This window comes from Uranotaenia lowii, chromosome 1, assembly GCF_029784155.1.
Source record: "Uranotaenia lowii strain MFRU-FL chromosome 1, ASM2978415v1, whole genome shotgun sequence".
NCBI lineage: Eukaryota > Metazoa > Arthropoda > Insecta > Diptera > Culicidae > Uranotaenia > Uranotaenia lowii.
In genome coordinates, this window is record NC_073691.1 from 67,314,095 (window position 1) to 67,328,195 (window position 14,101).

The window sequence follows — 14,101 nt, forward strand, 5'->3', positions numbered from 1 at the left end:
ATACCAGATATTTTGAACTCATTCTACAACGTGGTTGAAGACGGCAAAACGATTTGATTTATGGTAATTGAAATATCAAAGAATTCCTGAATGAATGTAAAATTATAATTAATATTTAAATTTTAAATGAATCCAGTATTGTTACTTAAAAATTCGGTTCATCTATTTGAATCTCTACACTGAATATGAAGATGTTTTTTAATCTTTTTCCAATTGAAATATTATTAAATTTTGTTCATTCTATATATGTATAAAATTAAATTGACAACTAATCAGAATTCTTCAAATGGAGATTTGGTTAATGAACAAAAAGACAAACAATTTGAGGCTGAAATCGGACTTTTGAATGAAAAGAAATTTGTTTATGACATTATCGATTTTTTTTAAATACAATAATGATTAGTGACCCAATTTTTTATGTTGAGATTTTGGCTTTAGTCATTGTCACGAATAGAAAATATCTGTCACTTTGCTTCGACCATATCAATATGTTTAATTAAGACTTGGTGTGTGAATTTATGAAGTTATAATGGTTGTTTGGAATTCTGAACTTATTTAGAGTTCTAAGTAGAGTTTCGTAGTTTTAAGTTTTGAGTTTGAGTATTATACTTTGTTTTATGGAATAATTTTGACGATTTATCAGCGTCATATTTTGTCGTAAAATATAATGCCTTGCTTCTAAAGGTTTGAAGGATGTAATTTCAACTAAATTAAGGATTTAATTCTAAAAGCCAATTTTCTTACATGTCTTTTAACCCCTTTCTGGATTCAGTAATTTTCCTTTTTTATCATAATTAAATAACTATTCTTGAACTGAAATTTCGAGCTGTAACCAATCTCAATGGGGAGAGGGCGGGTGGGTGGTTTACTAAACTCTCCCCTCCCCTCGTTTGCACGGCATTTAATGAGTATACTGAAGAATATAAAATTTAGCTATTTTTTTCGTTTCGATTATAGTCGTTTTAACATCTTAATGTCATTCGCAACTTACATTTAAATTGAACTATTGTCTAGAATTAAGATTATATTTACATTTCCCCGACTTTTCCCCTATGTACAAAATAACCATGTGTTACGTGTTACGAGGGGGAGGGGGGGGGTTGATAATGTGTTACGAATGTGTTACATGGGGGAGGGGGGAGTCTAAAATTATCAAAAATTGCGTTACGTAATATTTTAATGGTCCCTTTACGCTTCTTGTAAGGACAGGCATATTCACGACATGAATCATCTAATAAATACAGATTAGGAATCACAGCACATTTCCTTGAATGCCTCTAAATTGAATGCTCTTTTCATTATGCGTGGTAAAGTCACAGAAAATCCATATTTATTTATTTATTTATTTATTTATTATTAAATCAACAGATCATATTGATCGAAATGATATTTTAAAATTAAAAACTACAAATACAAATACAAATCTACACTGAACTTAGAACACTAAGAATTCTTCTTTGGAATAAAACATTCGAAACGTCAAAGTCAAAATGTTCTGAGAAGCGGTTAAAAGTCTTGATGACGCCAATTATTGTAGAGTTGGCCCCGTAATTGTTTAGTCTAACAGGAACGAAGAGCTGAAGATCCCGATTCCTCAAACCACGAGGTCGGACGCTAAGTGGAAGAACTTCCAAAAGTGCAGGAGAGTCGATTCTTGATGAAAGCAGATCAGCGACGAAAGAAGCACGAGTGGCGGTCCTGCGGGCTTGCAGCGTGTCGATGTCGATCAGGCGGCAGCGGCTTTCGTAGCTGGGAAGTCGAAAAGGGTCTTGCCAGTTTAAGTGTCGAAGGGCATACCGCAAAAAACGTCGTTGGATGGCTTCGATGCGATCAGAGCCGTTTTGATAATATGGGCACCAAACCGCAGAAGCATATTCGAGGATCGATCGAACCAGACTGCAGTAAAGACTCTTCAGGCAGTAGATGTCCTTAAAGTCCTTCGTCATGCGGAAAAGAAGACCCAGGCTTCTGGAGGCTTTGTCAACGATATAGTTGGTGTGATTCTTAAAATCCAGCCGCGCGTCGAGGATCACACCAAGATCTTTCACGTGTTGAGCTCGAGAGATTGCATCGTTTCCAAGGAAATAAACGGCTGAGAGCGGGCGTCGTTTGCGGGAAAATGATATTACTACACATTTATCACGGTTTAAAGGTAGGTGATTGGCATCACACCAGGAGGCAAAGAGGTTGAACTGGTTCTGCAGGAAGTTCACATCCTCGGAGCCATTGATAGAGTAGTACAGTTTCAAGTCGTCGGCATACGCCAATTTTGGTCCATCGAGGAGTTGCAGCACGTCATTGAAGTAAATTACTAACGGCCCTAAGTGACTTCCCTGAGGCACGCCTGATGAAGCTGAGAACTGCCTGGAAAAACAGTTACCCGTACGAACTGTCAATTTACGTCCCGTAAGGTAACTGCGGAACCAGTCAATGAGAGATCCACAAAATCCTAAACGCGCGAGCTTTCCGATGGCAATATCATGGTTCACCTTGTCGAATGCGGCAGACAGATCGGTATAGATGGCATCAGTTTGGGATTTCTTTGCAAAACTTTCATGCACATACGAGGTAAAGGTTAGTAGGTTAGTTGTAGTTGAGCGTTGAGGCATAAATCCATGCTGGTCGTTGGAGAGGTTGTGCTTGCAGAACATGAAAATGGGATCTAAAACCACCAATTCGAAAAGTTTGGCAATAGCACACAGAGCTGAAATTCCTCGGTAATTATTAACATCTTTCCTATCTCCCTTTTTATGAACCGGGAACATGTAAGCTTCTTTCCACAGTGAGGGGAAGGTGGCCTGGTCGAGCGAAGCTTGGAAGATAAGCCTGATAGGAGTCAGCAAAGAAGGCATAAAACGCTTCAGGAAGGTAGCTGGTATCCCATCCGGGCCCGTAGAGAAGGAGTTTTTGAGCTTAGTGGCTGCTTTAGAGATGATTGTGTCCTCGAATGTTATACCGTTTAAAGAAAAGCCCAGTGGTGAAACACTCCTGATGGCGCGATTCAGTTGGTCGTCGGTTATTGAATGTTAGGTGGTTATTGAGATTCCGGAGTCAGAGTTCGCCATGATGCCATCCAGGAACATGCAGGACGGTGTTCCAGGTTCATTCCGCTGATTTTTAACGTGATTCCAGAAGGATTTTTGGCTAGTCTTGAGATTTTGCTGAATTCGACGAAGATGGTTTTGATAGCTACGTTGACAGGCTTTTTTATAGGCGGAGTTGAGTTTGCAATATTCTCCCTTGGTATGCGGCGATTTGTGCTTGTTGAAATTTCGAAGGGCACGCCTTTTTGTCGCTTCCAGTTGTCGTAAAGCTGCTGTAGCCCATGGAGTCCGAGGATTAGCATTGGCGGTGCGTTTCGGCACATGACGGTCGATTACGTAGTTGAGGATGTGCGAGAAAGTTTCGGCTGCAGCATTAGGGTTAGCTAGTTCGAGTTCGGATTCCCAGTCTATAGTGGCCAGTACGCGAGAAATGGTATCGGAATCGGCGTTCTTATAGTCCAAGTAGAAGGGTGTGAGTTTATCAGCGGGGTTACACAATCTAGAGATATTAATTGTAACCAGTAAAGCCGGGTGATGTGGGCCTACTTTAACTAGCGGTGCCGGTGCTGATTCGATAGTTGGTAAACGGAATCCGTCATTGGCAAAGCAAAGATCAAGCATCCGGCCGTTCTCGTTTACAACACTGTTGATCTGACGTAAGGTTGCTGTACCTACTCAAAGAGTCTAGAATAATGTTCGAGGAAGCCGAAAAAGTGGAGCGTTCAGGATCGGGATACAGGAAGCTAACTTGGCTGGAACACCACTTTATACCTGGCATGTTAAAATCGCCTAAGACGATTATGTCATCTTCTGGAGCGCAGAAAGAGCTTATTTTAGAAATGCAACTAGAGAATGATTCAGCTAAGGTCACGTCTCTCGAGCGATCAGGAGGCAAATATAGTACGCCAACGTAAAGCTTCCGGTCGCCGAGTTCGATGCGGGACCACACCATCTCAAGATTATGCCAAGATTCATCATCGATCGGTATGGCTCTGAATTTGAACCTTACGGCGAGTAACACCCCACCACCTGTGGCCTTTCTGCTGTTGCGGGAGCTTCGATCGCAGCGGAACACTGAATAATCGGATCCGAAGATCTGGTTGGAGAGAGTGTGATCGTTGAACCATGTTTCGGTAAAGGTGATAATATCGTAGCAGGAACATGAAGTAGCAACCAGATAATCAGTCACGCAGGAATTGATACCACCGACATTCTGATAGTAGATGTTGATGAAATCAAGCGGTTCTGACCTGGGGAACAGACGCGTGCGGCTACCTTCTCAGTCTGCATGCGACCAAAGCATCCACCGGGGTTGGGTACCCGATCTCCGCTTAGGTTACTCGCACCCCAGCCGGCACCGCGGGGAGGTAGAGATAGGAGTTGTGAATAAGAGGTGATATGACCACTATGGTGTCTCGTGTTGCACATTATCCGCCGTTTACCAGCAGTGACCGAAGGCAGAATGAAATCCATTGATATAAAATATGGCAATATAAATGATTTTTGAATCATTTTGAAGTCGAAGCTTGACATTCTCGTTAAAAAATTCTGGTTTGAGTGTTTTCCACATTGCACAAGTGCGTGATTATCACATGAGAACTTTTTATTTATTGTAAACCCTAAACTTACAGCTTTTTCAACAAGTTCAATATGATTGTTTTAAATAAGAAATCTACCTAGCCATCGATGGAACGATATCGCACAATAGAAGACTTAACAGAGCAACCACATGCTAATTTTTTTGTCCGTTCGGCACATGTGCACACTCACATGGCGGTCGAACCATCCATAATTAACTGTATCGAAAAATGTAGTGCCTTCTCTATTGGGTACTACTTCTTCAATACAGTTAATTGATGCGGGACAAAGAATTTAGCATGTGGTCAAGCTTCTATTTCAAATGCTCTTCGCTCTTTTCACCACCTTAGAATTTTCTTCTGATCTTCTATCCGTCTTTCATTTCAACTCTTTAACCCTCACCGATAAAAGCCGCAAACTCATTTCATAAAACAAATTCACGGTGATTTCTCCTCTTAAAATAATATGATTGGATACATAATTGAGTACTATACAGGACACATTTTCTTATATATATATATATATATTTTCATTGATTTATTGTAAACACTCGTTAGTTAGTATGTTTATTGTAAACTAGTTGTTAAATTTATAGTAATTATTTTATATTGTATGCAAGATTATAAAGTCAACGGCCTGAATAGCCTCATGTTGTGCTGATGGCCGACCAAATAAAAAATAAAATAAAATAATGTTTTCTTTATAAACCACCGTCCAAAAAACAATGAAATCGTCTGTTGGGCCTCATTTTAAAATCGGCACCATTTTTGATCGCATGAATCAATTTTGATGAAACTTGGCCCGATACTAAATCATACATTTTTACATCTTTGGACCAAATTTCAGATTTTTTCAAAGAAAACTGTCAATAATACAACGAATTTAGTGAAGCAATTTCATTTTTTTTCTTTTTTTATGGGAGCAGATCTTTGTTTTCAGTCATTGTGAAGAATTCAAACTTTGTGCAGCGTTAGTTGGATGGTTGAATTAAATTACCGAGAGAGAAATGGCAGCTTGTCAAAGTTGGAAAAGGGTGCCCATTTTTACGCGATTCCATTCTTTTTTTTAACGCAACTGTATTAAAATGGATTTTTGTCTGTATGTTCCCTATAGACTCGGAAACTACTAAACCGATTTACTCGAAACTTGGCAGGTGGGTGTTTTTTGAAACCTGGGAAGGTTCCTATTCTGGTTTGAGACCCCTCCCTTTTACTGGAAGGAGGGAGGGGGTCTCTCAAAGAAAAGATAAATGTTTGCTTATGCTCGAGGACTGGTCAAGCAAATTGGAGGAAGGGCAAGGGGGGCTAAATTTTTTTACATACCTCGAGAACTATTGGAGCTAATGGAACCAAATTTTGCATGGCAACCATATGAATATTTGTTTGCCTTCCCTTCTTCCCGTGGGGAGATAGAAAAGGGGGAGGGGGCTCCTTTAGAATTTTCAGCATAACTTAAGAACTTATCAACCAATGGAACCAAATTTGATATGATAAGGTTTTTGATAACGAAAAAACGGGATCTTTCCAGCAGTTGCAACTCGGAAGGAGAAAAGGGAGCTTCCATACAAGTTTTTTTGGCGTAAATCGAGTACTGCAATAGAGACCATATAATATGAGCGAGGTTGTTGGCATACCGTTCTCGTACTCTTTTTAAAGATATTTTTTTTTAAATTCCAAAAATGATTATTTTCGGCCTTTCTGTTTTTATTTTGCCAAATGAAACTCGAATGTTCACTTACGGTTCTTTAGAAAGCACTTCGATTAACATGGGATCAGCCAAATTTTAACTTCGAATACTCCTCTGTTCAAGCATTGAAATTACTATCTATGTATTTTTTTTATATTTGGGCAGACATCCTTGTAAGACATAATTTTACAAAAAACTTTCAAATTTATCATTGCAGAAATCATCATTCCGAAAAAATGGAGCAAGGAAAATGGACTACTACTAGTGATAGCTGCAGCACTGATTGCAAGATCGATCAGCGACATATGGATGATCCAAAATGCTACCGCCATCGAGAGTACCATCATCACCATGAACAAAAGTCAGTTCCGGACGGCTTTAGTGAAATACCTGTCGGCCCTGCCAGCAGTAAGTATTCGAATTGTCTTATTACAGTCTTCCTATAAGTATAAGAAACTAACGATTGATCAATTGATTCTGTATTACAGATCGCAGTGGTGAACAACGTATTGAAATGGAGCATCGGGGAGCTGAAGTTACGGTTTAGAACGAACCTATCGCAATATTTATACACAGAGTACCTGAAGTGAGTGATAATTTCTTTTTCGGTTACGATATTTTTGATTGATTTGTCCATTTACCAGAGGATTCACCTACTACAAAATGTCTAATCTGGACAATCGGATAGCGAACGCCGACCAGCTGCTAACAACAGACATCGACAAGTTCTGCGAGAGCGTTACCGATCTCTATTCCAATATCTGCAAACCGATGCTGGACATTGTGATATATGTGTACCGATTGACGACCAATTTGGGCGGAACGACGCCGGGCATCCTGTTGCTGTATCTGTTTTTCTCCGGCGTATTCTTGACGAATCTGCGCAAACCCACCGGTAAATTAAAGGAAATAATTGGCTTACTATACTCCTCTGATCACGTGTTGTTTTTGTAGGTCGGTTGACCGTGATGGAGCAGAAACTGGAAGGCGAGTTCCGATATGTTAACAGCCGACTCATCACGAATTCGGAAGAAGTGTGTATTGAACTCAATTTTAGGAAGCTAAGAAAGACATGTTTTCATAAAAACTTTTGAAATATTTCTAAGTATTTTGCGTGTTAAAAAATATCTATAAGCCTGTAATTTGAATTGAGGAATTTAAAAAAAAACCTATTAATTCTCAATTTTAGATTGCCTTCTACAAGGGAAACAATCGCGAGAAGCTTACAATTTTGGCAAGCTTCAACAAGTTGGTAGCCCATCTGCGAAAGTTCTTAGAATTCCGTGTTGGCATGGGCATAATCGACAACATGGTAGCCAAATGTAACTTTTGCTAAACGATTAAGTTTTGTTCAGATATTTTGACGAAAATATTTTACTTTACCTAGACATCGCTACGGTGGTTGGATTCTATGCGGTGTCACTTCCGTTCTTTGAGAAAGATCATCCTCTGCTAACAGGAAGCCATTCTGGTGAACGGTTAAGTGTAAGTATTTTAAAATTATACATAAGATCAGCTCATGCATTGAGGCTTTATTTCAGAAATATTACACCTACGGTCGAATGTTGGTCAAACTGGCGGAAGCCATCGGTCGATTGGTCCTGGCCGGGCGAGAAATGTCACGGCTAGCCGGTTTCACAGCCCGCATGACTGAGCTGACCGTGGTGTTGAAGGAACTAAACTCAGGTCGGTACGAGCGAACGATGGTTAGCAATTCCAGCGTAGCCGATGCCGATATTGGCCCCGGCAAGGGACTGCTCAAGTTCCAGGACAATCTTATCCGGTTCGAACGGGTGCCCCTGGTTACCCCGAATGGTGATGTGCTGGTAAAGGATTTGAACTTCGAAGTCAAATCCGGTATGAATGTTCTGGTCTGTGGCCCGAACGGATGCGGCAAGAGCAGCCTGTTCCGAATTTTGGGTGAACTGTGGCCAACCTGGGGTGGCACCGTGACGAAACCGCCAGCCGGTAAACTTTTCTACATTCCACAGAGACCGTACATGACCTTGGGAACGTTGCGGGATCAGGTGAGTGTTCAATGGTGTACATTGTACAATTTTATTAATGCCATGTTTATACTCGTAATTGGATTATTACGAAGAAATTAGACGGACGAAGTCTCGAGACGGTCACAGCGAATCCCATTCTATTCGGGAGACACTGGGACTGTGTCAGGTTTCCAAGGTACAACAACAGAAAACAAAGTTCGTCTCAATGAAAAATCGCAGTTCAAGTTGCCTAAAGGCGACTAGGCTTAAATGCTAAAAATTCTGATTTTGTTCTCGTTAAAACCTTTTTTTTGTGGGAAAATTGTACTTTTCGTTCGTTGCGAAAAGTATGAAGATAAATTGTTCAAAATCAGAAATTTAAACTAGATGAAGATAAAGATATGTGTGTGAATCCGGTATTAGGAAACACACGTCTGACCACCAGCGCATGAAAGAAGACCACGTTTGCTGTTGTACGCACATCGTGGTTGTAGTATGCTAGCAAGGGCAGCGTCTAGCTGGTGGCTCGTATAGAATACGACTCCTCTTCGATGGCTCGGTACTCGGTACCGTTGATCGTTGTTCGTTGCGCTCACACACATACATTTGTATGGAGGTGATAATTTACTGGGTTGTATTCATAGGGGTGCTATTTACAGGGTTGTCGTCAGTAGTACGATACTACATTCACTTTCTTTTTTTAATTGTTTTCAGAATAAAAAATCATTTTGGTTCCCTTAATAGTGCTCTATCAAATTCTGAGGTTCCCAGATTTGAGATCTGGTTGCTTATGGATAATGTTCTTCAACGCCTCGAACAAAATCCTAAGTGGTTGAAATCCTTACTGGATACTTTTTTCCAAGTGCTCATATCTTCCAACTTTTGTTTTCTTTTGCGATGTTGCTTTCAACTTGCAACACTAACAATCAAGAATTATTCTTGCTTCTTTCAATTTACCACATCTGTTTATTTCGATTCTACTTATCCGAAGTTTTAAATGTCCTATTTCCTTCTTACAAACCTCTACTTTCAACTTTTTTTTTGTAATATTCAACTTTACGTTCCAAATTTGTGTTACAACGTTTCCATATTTCAAAAAGTTTAATTCAAGCTTCAAACATGATACTTTCAGTTATATACTGGTTATTTCTCACCTTAGCTTTCTTTTCTTGTTCTTAAATATTTTCAATGTACAATTTTGGCTGCTCAATACAAGAAGTGTTCTCAAGAGTCAGATCGCTGATTCAACTATGTCGGTATTACAACATGGCTCAGTAAGGCTTCTCTTCCAACAATCTATTAAAATTTGGCCTTTTCCAACAAACTGCAGTTGGATGTCGTGTTCCGTAATCAAACAATATTTGAGTATATCACATTATTAAACAATGAATCTGATTGATGTTAAATTCTCCCATGTTTACAAAGATAGCCGACCAAATCATCAATCACATGATGTAATTCACATCTTCGTTCTTCTATTTCATAAAAATTTAGAGAATCTGTCAACGATTCTGTCACCAATTTACATTCGATTTTCTATTTTCAAATTTTAATTTCAAGCTGTCGACAATATTCGAATTGAAATACCTCAACGGAAGGTCATTAAATGTTATTTCAACCTTTCATTTCAATGGTTCAGTTTTTTTTTTTGGTATTAGCTTTTTACGCAGTGTTTAACTTCCGACTTTCTTCCACAGGTCCCACACTTTCAAAATGAACATATTATTTTCTTTACATTAAAAACCAATCTTCAATTGAACTTTTATCTCAACTAACATGAAACTTTCTGTTATTGACTACTACAAAATCATATCTAATGACGAAAAAGTTTTTTTTTCCTACTTCCAAATTAGAATAACATAAGTTTTTTTTTTTCGATATCGACCGGATATTCTTTCTCGTTCACATCCATCTATTACTCGCAAAATTCCTTTCTATCGAAACTCCAAACTTTCTGTTCTATACAAACCCTTCATATCTTTTCTTTTACAAATGTTACACCGATTACATGCTATGCTTTCTCATTATATCGATAAGGTTCGACTATTAGCTATAAAGTTGATATTTCGACTTTCATTAATTTTCAAGATCGACATACTAATTTCTTCATTGCTTAATACTATGACTTCGTTCTTCTTGTCCCTTTTCTTTTCGAATAAACTTCTCTCAATTTTTTTAACATCAATATTACAACTGCTTTAAAGAATTTGTTTCAAGATCTCATCTCTTTTTCTTTTTTTTTTTTTTTTGTACCAATCTTCATATTGAATGACTTTGCTTAAAAACTCAAAATTTCCAATATGCATTCTTTATCTCTAATTTCTTAAGTTACACAACTTTTTTCCCATTTCCTGTTTTCAATTATAACTCAAACATTCATCTTAAAATTGAATATCTTCATGTTAAATAAAACCTTATAACTTATCATCAAAACATTCAGCAATTCACACCCAACATATGAAATTACACTTTCAATCTCAACTTTCACCTTTCCACCTCCTAATTCCAATGTCTATTCAAAACTCCTTACTTCAATACTTTTACTAGATATTTTCCTAACTTTTTGTTAGCTGAATTATTTTGTTCAACCTTCAGCTTCCCATTCTACTTTTAAGAATCAAATTTCAAATAGACTTCGCTTAAACCAAACATTTTTCAAATACCCTCACGATGGGTCATCGATTTATAACATTGCAACTTAAACCCAGAGATGTTAAAATCGCGAGTCTACATACTCGCACTTTGCCCTTCTTTGCAGAACGATTTTATTTCGTTAAACTCAATCTGCAATGATGCTATCTAAAGCGGGCCATAGACTACACAAATTGGCCTGTACAAATTCGATGATTCCGCGTCGATCGTTTGATCTATGCTCGCCCACACACTATACAAAAATATTTCACGCGAACACAAATGATTGCTGGCGAAACAGCAACAGCAACAAAAAAAACCATCTCCACCCCGGCTGGGAGAATGTTTTGTACAAAATATTTCGATCCCGACCGATTTTACTCCAACCGTTTGGGCGCTCATTCAAGCAGTGCCACACACTATGCAAATCGTGTTTACAGCGACAAAATTTCATCGAATTTCATCGCATTTGTACAAATGTTGTGTAGTCTGTGGACCGCTTAAAGCGGGCCATAGACTACACAAATTGGCCTGTACAAATTCGATGATTCCGCGTCGATTGTTTGATCTATGCTCGCCCACACACTATACAAACATATTTCACGCGAACACAAATGATTGCTGGCGAAAACAGCAACAGCAACAAAAAAAACCATCTCCACCCCGGGTGGGAGAATGTTTTGTACAAAATATTTCGATCCCGACCGATTTTACTCCAACCGTTTGGGCGCTCATTCAAGCAGTGCCATACACTATGCAAATCGTGGTCACAGCGACAAAATTTCATCGAATTTCATCGCATTTGTACAAATGTTGTGTAGTCTGTGGCCCGCTTAAAGTTCAACTCGGAAAGCATCAGGAAGTAAGCTTCGGGTAAACTCGGCAGGAGTAAACAGCAATCGGGGCCCGAATACGAAAATATTGTAACATAACAGTTCCTGTTGTCGTTATAAAACGATTAGAAACAGCGTAAAAAAACGTTTAGAAAATGATATCTGAAACCATAAAAAACATTGCACTTATCTTGAATTCCAAAACGACGGTCTGTTGAATATGGCGTTAAGTTATGTTACTGTTTAAAACTGTTAAAACAATTGTATGGGGAGACTGTTCTAGAAACAGTTTAGATAAAATCTAAAAATCGCTTACGGAAACGTATTTTTTGCATCGAACTGTTTTTGTTACAGTTATTCTTAAAATTCCCTTATAACTGAACTTTTACAGTAATAGTCACAAAACGATTCGATTTGACGTTCTTCCAATGTATGCGTATACTGTATTTTGAATCGTAGGGAAATGTAGCACGCACACATACAAATGAATATTTTCTTTATGTGAAAAACAAACTCAATTCTAAATTTTATGAATATTAATTTTATTTACTCCACTTGTACCACTTACGGTTATATGATGTCATTGTAAGCTCCTTTACCAGGAGGAGGTCTTATTTCACGGGAATACACGGGCGGGACGTTATCGTAGCTGCTGGACATTGGTCCTCCCAGCGTGTCGCCATTGCTCCTCCAGCTCCCGTCGCTGAAATAAAAAAAACCTATTTCATATATTGAATCGACACAAAATGCTAATTAAACTTACCAGTTGCGAACATCGCAGGTGTCCTTCTTCCGGTTTGTCTTAAAAATATAAAATCCAACGCACGGAGAGGACTTTTGTTGCTGGTTTGTTTCCGTATGGAAGAACTTGGGGATGCGAAAAATGAAGAGTTGTTGTTTTTTTCTGTTCTTCTCTTCCGTTGTCGGCAGTGGTGCCGACTAGACCGATTTTTCAAAATTGTACCGGTATGAAATTAAGATGAGAAAACATAAAATATATATAACTTTAATGTTTCTATGTCGTCTTTTTGCATACATGCTAGAAACGCCAAATTTTTAATTGCTGGTTGTTTCTTAACATGCATTTTTTCAATGACAAATGAACTAAAATTGTAATTATGTATGTTATGTATATGTAAATCGCTTAAACCTGACATACTCAACGCGTCGAAGCAGATATCAATTTTCCGTTGCCGTCAATTGCCGTTCGAGTTCGCATAGGCCACGTTCGCAAATTCGCATCGCATCGCACTATGTCATCGGCTTGAAAGCGAATTGGTAAAAGCGACCAATGCAAAATCGAGCAGCGGAACAAATTGGCATCTGCTTCGCCGCATTTAGTATTTCAGGTTTTTAAGCGATTCACATATATTTCCATCAAATGTGGTTCGCCGCATTCATTCCCATTCGCCGGTTTGCATCGCATCGCGTGCACTATGTGAGCCTAAATCAATAGCTGATCAGGTGCAAACTTTGTTTAGTATATTGATAGTAAAAAAATAAAACAATTTTCATAAATGGGTACCAATTTTTATACAAAACCATCTGGCATCTTTGACGGTGCGTTTCGTTCATTTTGACGCGAGTATGACAGATGGATGAACGATATGTGTAACGGTTCGAGTTCAGTTTTACGATTAATTAAAATTGAAGCAAATCGTTTTATTACCTTTCCGGATAACATCACGTTTTCACATGAACGTTCATATTTCGTTCTTATTGTTGGTGGGATACAGTTTAGAAGAACAGCTACGTTTACAGATACAATCACTATTCCTGATGTCGTAGATGTATCGTATAGACTGTTTGAGGTATGGTATTTTAGCATGCGGGGGGAGAAACATCAGCGAAGCAAACGAACAGTTCAGCGAATTAAAGAAAAAATCGTTTTCGTTCGGCAGCCGAACACATCAATCGGACAACGCATGGGGGCGTGGCTAAAAGTGATAGATACAAGGGAACGGGAAACGAGCGAGAGAAGGGTGCGAGGAATGTTAACTCGGTCCGTCGGGCAACGATCGCTCGTGAGCATTCGTGTACGGTAAGCTTCGTTCTGTTGTTTCATTGGTGTGATTTTATTCCTGCGAGGAGGGGAAAACATCAACTCGGAACTGTTCTCTTTGTTTTGTGTGCAATCACGTAATGATTGGAACGAAGATAAAATCAATCTGCACACAACAAGTTAAACTCGGAAAAAATCAGCCGAATGATTCTTTCCGAGGCGAGTTTAAACACCGCTGCTTAAACCTTCTTTTTCCATAATTTAACTTTTTATTATTCAACATAAATCCTCATTGAATTACTCGAACATTAGAGCTTTTCATTTTTAAACTCACATTGT

The 14,101-nt window shown here is 38.7% G+C and overlaps 1 protein-coding gene across 4 annotated transcripts in view; it reads left to right on the plus strand.

The window, feature by feature from the left end:
• The window catches only part of LOC129751073 (ATP-binding cassette sub-family D member 3), a 39,005-nt gene that overhangs the window by 15,190 nt on the left and 9,714 nt on the right, over nt 1-14,101 (plus strand). For all 4 annotated transcript variants that reach the window (XM_055746368.1, XM_055746351.1, XM_055746360.1 and 1 more), the window contains 7 exons: nt 6,526-6,716; nt 6,797-6,894; nt 6,953-7,203; nt 7,263-7,342; nt 7,498-7,630; nt 7,696-7,793; nt 7,850-8,335. In XM_055746368.1, the coding sequence (XP_055602343.1) occupies nt 6,526-6,716; nt 6,797-6,894; nt 6,953-7,203; nt 7,263-7,342; nt 7,498-7,630; nt 7,696-7,793; nt 7,850-8,335 (1,337 nt within the window). The remainder of the gene's footprint in view (nt 1-6,525; nt 6,717-6,796; nt 6,895-6,952; nt 7,204-7,262; nt 7,343-7,497; nt 7,631-7,695; nt 7,794-7,849; nt 8,336-14,101) is intronic.